Raw genomic sequence first — 6,221 nt, forward strand, 5'->3', positions numbered from 1 at the left:
TGTGGGCTCCAGCACCTTACCACCACATCACCTGCTGGCCCAAAGCTTTTTATATTTGTTAGTGTGTGCGTCAGAGGGAGAGGCCCCCTCAGCAGGGTCTGATAAGAGAGCGACCCTCTAACCCCGGCCCTCCAACTCATCGGAATCTTGGGCACATGTGCATGCCAGCCTGGTGTTTCAGGTGGGCCTGGTTGGTGATCTGAACCTGCAGTTGGCCATGCAGCTCCTAGCACTGCAGTTCCATACGCTATTGACTGTACCACAGTCTGCAGGGCTCCTTGTAATCTGATTGGCCACCCCAGCCCAGCTCCCACTTCACATCTGGCCAGGACATCCCATCCCTTTTGGTTGCTACCTCCCAAGAGTAATGGGAAATTCCATCTAGGGTTTTCTGTCCCTTTCTCCCAGATGACCCATTCAAGCTGTGGCTCAAATGCACCAGTGACAGCGTCTCTGAGTCACTTGGGTGCATGGTAATGCTAGAAGGCTGGTTTGCAAGGACGGCCGAGTCACAGCCACGCACTGAGGCAGGACACAGGTCCAGATTCCTGGGCTCTTCCGGGCTGCCCCCTTGCTGCTGCCTCTGAGGGCCTTCACTGAACCGCAGCACAGGCGTCTCAGGTCATCTTCGCAGCCAGCACTGAGTCGCCTTCCTCACTCAGGCGGGTGCTTTGCAGCACCTCTGCCTGCCATGTGGGGCGCTCATGGGCATCAGCCCCGCATGCTCACATCCTGGCACTCTTCCTGTCTCTGGGCCATTTGCCAACTCCCAGGGCAAGGAGAATGCTCCCCTTTCCTCCCCGGGAAGGAGGGCCCCTTTCCCGTTCGCTGTTCTCCGCCGCAGCTGTTGGCGGGTGGTGTCAGCGGTCTTGTGCCAGCTGACGTGTGCCGGGCCTGGTCAGCTGCAGAAGCGGCCTGGGAGCACGTTGACCGAGTCGCCATGCAACTTCTGGCCGTGATGTGATCCCTGCCAAATCCCATTGCACGACACGAGGCGAGACCACGCGAGATCAGGGGAGCAAATGAAAGCCCCGACGGGAAGGATCTGTGTGGTTGATTCTGTCTTCCTTGAGGACTGAGAGGGCAGTGGGTGTGATGGGACAGGAAGGGAGAGAGTGGGAAATGACCGCTTTAAGGAGGGGGAAACTGAGGCACCAGAATGCTAAAAAGCAGCCCCAGGTCGCCAAGTAAGCCTGCATCAGAGAGTAAAATGAGCTCAGACCTGAGGCCCAGGCTCTCCTCTCCTTGATCTTCCTGGTCAGATCCAGAACCCTGGTGTGCTCAGGCCAGGGCAGGGAGGCCTGGCAGCCCGTGTCCAGAGGCGAGGTTGCTGCAAGACCTTCACAGGCTTAGTGTGGCCGAGTCCCTGTCACCCAGCCTCCGTGACACAGACCCAGGGTCTTGGAGAGCTGCAGTTCAAAGCCACGAGCTTGCCTTCCTTCAGGCCCCCGCAGTGGAGGTCCGGGTTGTCCTGGTGGTCCTTCGGGAGCCTGGGAAGGGCGAGAGAAGAGGGGTGGGGTGCTCAGCATGCTGTGGGGCCTCCTTCCCCGCACAGGCTCCTCACTGGCCTGGCCCAGCCTGGGCACTGCAGAGCAGGGACTGGGAAGGGCCTGAAGTAGGAGCCATGATGTCCCCTGCTGGGTGGGCCACCAAACTACTCTGATGTTTATCTGTAAAATGGGGGGGGTCAGTTCTGCTTTGGTGGACACGCCGGGGAGCCCAATCAAGGGACAGGGTAAGTGCACTGAACAAATGAGGGGCCCAGAGCCCTAGTGAGGGGCTGGTTTCCCCATGGCACTCCAGGCTGGGTGAAACGGGGCCAAGTGTGGGAGCAGTGAGGGATCCAGAACAGTAAGGGGAAGGAGGCTTTGGCAAAGGAGGGACAAAACTCATGTCACTCACAGCTGGGGCAGCAGGGGGGTCCCGTCGATCCAATGCCAGCCCTGGGGACCTCGCTGGGCCCCCACCCAGGAATATGTGGTGACCGGGTGTCTGCTCAGGAAGTCCTGGGGAGAAAAGCAGGCAGGTCAGTCTCCTGGACACTCGCTGACTCCCTGGGCCTCCTTTTCCTTTGAGGCTTCTGAAGGATCCCAGCTTGCCGATCTAGAAAAACCCACTCACCCCATGCTTGCCAAACACCAGTAACTGTGAACCCTGGTCACCAGCAGGGAAGGTCACCCCATTGCAGTCCTCAGAGGGATGTGGACATCAGCCATGCTGAGCAGTTCACAGGGGCCCCGAGTGGGCGGAGAAATGAGGCTCAGAGGAAGGGGAGAGAACATGAGCAAGCTAGGGGGTGACAGAGCATGTCCGCAAGCAGCAATTAGCCCAGTTGGGCGGGAGGCATGTGCTGGGCTTGCTTAGCTGCAGAAGTGGCCTGGGAGCAGGTCAGCCAAGTCGCCAAGAGCATAACCTACCTTGCAATAGGGGGCAGGGTTATAGCGCAGTAAGTGAAAACACCGAATCAAGGGGCCAAAAGGTGGCGTAGTGATTATGTCGCTGGACTCCTGTGTGGCCAACCATAGTTCAAGTCCTGGACATAGTGACTTGAAAACCACGCTGGGCACATGTGCGTGCCTGCCCAAAATCCTAAGAGAATGGAGGAGAAGGGACTGCAGCGTGGCCATCCCTCCTGTGTGTGTGTGTGTGTGTGTGTGTGTGTGTGTGATTTTCACTTTCTCTGTTTCTCTCATGGAAGATACAAATTAACTTAAGAACGCATGTATGTTGGGAACCAGCAGTTAGAGTAATGGCTATGTCGCTGGACTCCCACGTAGTCGACCGCGGTTCGCGTCCCGGACCTGGTGGCTTAAAACTCATGCTGGGCACGTGTGCGTGCATGCGTGCCCAAGATCCTGAGAGGAGAATGGAGGAGAAGAGATTGCAGCATGGCCATCCCCCCTGGGGGGTGATTTCTGGCTTTCTGTCTCTGTCTCTCTCTGTCTGGCGAACGCACGCGCCCTATAGCGAAAACCTCTCCAAAAAAAGAATGCATGTATGTTGAAATGCACAAGGAACAAAAACCAGAAAAAGTATTTCAGAGCGCTATTAGAGGTCATGTTTTCTTTTAAATATTTGTTCTTGATGTCATGTTATTTATTTAGAATTATTTTATTTAACTTTATTTACTTACTTATTTTAATTTGACCAGAGAGGGAGAGAGAGAGGGAAAGTAAGAAAGCAAGTCACCAGGTATGGGGCTCAAACTGTGGTTGGCCATGTGGGAGTCCAGCGCCCTAACCCACCATGCCACCTGCTAGCCCTGATGTCATGTTATTTTTAACAATGAATTAAAGCAAATAAAGTGTTTTTAAAAATGCGTTTAGTAGGACCAGCGGTTGGTGTAATGGCTATGTCACTGGACTCCCATGTATTTGACCGTGGTTCAAGTCACGGACCCGGTGGCTTAAACTCATGCCAGGCGTGTGTGCATGCGTGCATGCCCAAGATCCTGAGAGGAGAATGGAGGAGGAGGGATTGCAGCGTGGTTATCTCCCCTGGGGGGTGATTTCTCACTTTTTGTCTCTGTCTTTTTGGCAAGCGCATGCACCCTATAGCAAAAATCTCTCTCTCAAAAAAAAAAAGCATTTAAGATTTTTTTAGCCCGAGAAAGAATGTTCAAATATTGTAAGTCCCAGACCAGCGCAGTAGCTAGTGATTACGGGAGTCAGGTACCATGTGGCTGACTGCAGTTTGAATCCCAACCCTCTCAGTATGAAAAACACACTTGGTACTTGTATGTGCATGCCCCAAATCTCAACTGCATAGAGAAATGGAGGAAAAGGGGCTGTGGCACGACCACGCCCCATTGTGGGGTGCTTTCTCCCTCTCTCATTCACGAGTGCATGGGCCCTCTGGCAATAATAAAAAATAAAATAAAATGACAAATATCTTAAGTCCAAGGGAGGAGACGCGGGTGGGTGCCCTGCTGCTGCTGCCTACTCTCCGTTGTCTTTCTGGAATGGTTGATGCTATGTAACAAAAGGCCACCCTTCCGGTGGCTCAAATAGCTGATTCCACGTTGAGGAATCAATCCAAGAATAGAAAGAGGAGAAAATTAACACCTCCCAAGAGAACACAGTGCTATTTATAGCAAAAACCCGAAAAGCGCCCAATTGCTCAGCAGTCAGGAAATAACGAGGCAAGTTATGGGATGTCAACATGATGGAAAATTACAGTGCAGTTACAAGTGATGAATACATGGAAACGGAGTTACGGAGGAAAATGTAAATATAAAGTCATGGCAAGTTAAAACAAAAAGAAAAAGTGAACCTGACCAGCAAGTGCCTCTCTCTCAAGAAGCTCGTATTCGCCTGATCAAGATTAGGACGGTGTGACTGTGTTTACCACACACTCCCATCTTCTGCCTTAGTTTTTTTCCCTTTTTGCCTTTTTTTTAAGAGAGATTTTTGCTATAGGGCACATGTGCTCGCTGGAGACAGAAAGCCAGAAATCCCTCCCCAGGGCGATGGCCCTGCCACGATCCCTTCTCCTCCATTCTCCTCTTGGGATCTTGGGCACACACCCAGCGTGCCCCAATGTGAGTTTCAAGCCGCTGGTCCAGGATGCGACCGAGGTGAGCCGTGTGAGAGTCCAGCGCCTTAACCACCATGACACCTGCCAGTCCCACCATGGGGTTTTTTAAACCAAGACAAAGCTTCTATGGCCACCGTGGGTCTGTAGGCTCCTGCTGCCCAACACTGTCCCGTCTGTCCCCCCACCCAGTCTCAGGAGGCACCCGGGGTCAGCACGTCTCCCAGGGCACACTTCCCAGGGCTCAGAGCAAGTCCTCACTGCGCAGAGCACAGCTATGGGGCCAGGCTTCCCTTATTCCAGTTCTGGTTCCCTGACTCACAGTCCTTGTGACCTCAGGCAAGTCCGCCAACATTCCGAGTTAAGTGTGACCCGTTGTAAGATAGCAAGGACAGGGCCAGCTGGTGGCTAGGTAGTTATGGCGACTGGATCCCACAGCCTGGCGGCTTGAAAAACATACCAGGTGTGCGTGCATGCCCATAATCCTGAGAGGACAGAGGAGGGGCTGCAGCATGGCCATCCCCCCGGGCTGTGAGTTCTTACTCTCCCTCTCTGGTGAGTGCGCGTGTCCTACAGCAAATTGAAACAAAACAAAAAGTAGGACATTTGTCATGATGATGTTGTCTATAAGGCCCCCCACGCAGTACCTGCACCGTACCTGTCCCCTAACTGTCCCCTCCACTGCAGAATCACCTCTGATGGGTGGGGCTGCCTCTGATGTGCACCACAGGAGGGCCCTGCCCTTCCTTCCACCCCAGCCCCACACCATCCGCCATCCGCTATCTGCACAGCTCCCCTCTGGGCCTCCTGGTAAGAGAAGCTGATGGCAGGTCCATGCCTGGCCCCGCCCACCACACCCCATTTCTTCAGTTGGCTGCTGTTCTCATCGTTCGTGAGCATGACGGTGGGGGAAGGCAGTGTCCTGACTTATGAATGAACTTCTGAGAATTAATGGTCCAAAGGACGCCTCTTCATGGTGGCACCAGAGAACGAATCGCCTTCCTGCAGGGGCCTCTCTGGCCCCTTAGGGTGCAGCTTCAACATTTGCCACCAACGCATCGAGAGGGAAGTGCACCAAGCGCCTTGGCCTCCCATCCTACTCCTTGAAATGGAGGGAAATGATTTTCAGTGCTTCACTCGCGATAGGGCATATGTGCTTGCCAGAAGGAGGGAAAGTGAGAAATCACCCCCCGGGGGCATGGCCATGCCACAGTCCCTGCTCCTCCACTCTCCTCTTGGGATGTTGGGCACACACGCACACATGCCTGGTGTGAGTTTAAGCCACCAGGTCCAGGATTCAATCTGTGGTCAACAACGTGAGAGTCCAGTGACATAACCGTTAAGCCATTTGCTGGTCCTCAGACTTTTAATAGTGGTAAAATATACACAGCATGCGATTTGCTGTCTCAGCTGTTTCTAAGTATGCGGTTCAGTGACATTAGTGCCAGCACCACCATCCACCTGCGGAACGTCACCTCCCCAAACCGAAACCCCATTCCCATTCAACACTAACACTAACTCCCCGTTCCCCCCTCCCCGAGCCTGCAGCCACCTGCTACTCCTGTTTTTACACATTTCTGCATCTGATGCACACACAGGATTAAAATGTTTCAAATTACTTAATTTTCCTAATCCTGTGATGAACACTTATTCCTTTTTAAGCTTTTTGAAAACAAGATGTGACCTGC

The 6,221-nt window shown here is 53.5% G+C and overlaps 1 protein-coding gene across 1 annotated transcript in view; it reads right to left on the reverse strand.

Moving 5' to 3' along the window:
• KLRG2 (killer cell lectin like receptor G2) overlaps positions 1–6,221 on the reverse strand; it is a 27,193-nt gene continuing 20,972 nt past the window's right edge. Inside the window, exons 11-12 of the mRNA XM_027770546.1 lie at positions 1,903–2,006; positions 1–1,490 (exon numbers count right to left, since the gene is read on the reverse strand). Of these exons, the coding sequence (XP_027626347.1) occupies positions 1,370–1,490; positions 1,903–2,006 (225 nt within the window). The 3' untranslated portion in view covers positions 1–1,369. The remainder of the gene's footprint in view (positions 1,491–1,902; positions 2,007–6,221) is intronic.

The sequence above is a fragment of the Tupaia chinensis genome, unplaced genomic scaffold, assembly GCF_000334495.1.
Source record: "Tupaia chinensis unplaced genomic scaffold, TupChi_1.0 Scaffold000140_1, whole genome shotgun sequence".
Classification (NCBI taxonomy): Eukaryota; Metazoa; Chordata; class Mammalia; order Scandentia; family Tupaiidae; genus Tupaia; species Tupaia belangeri.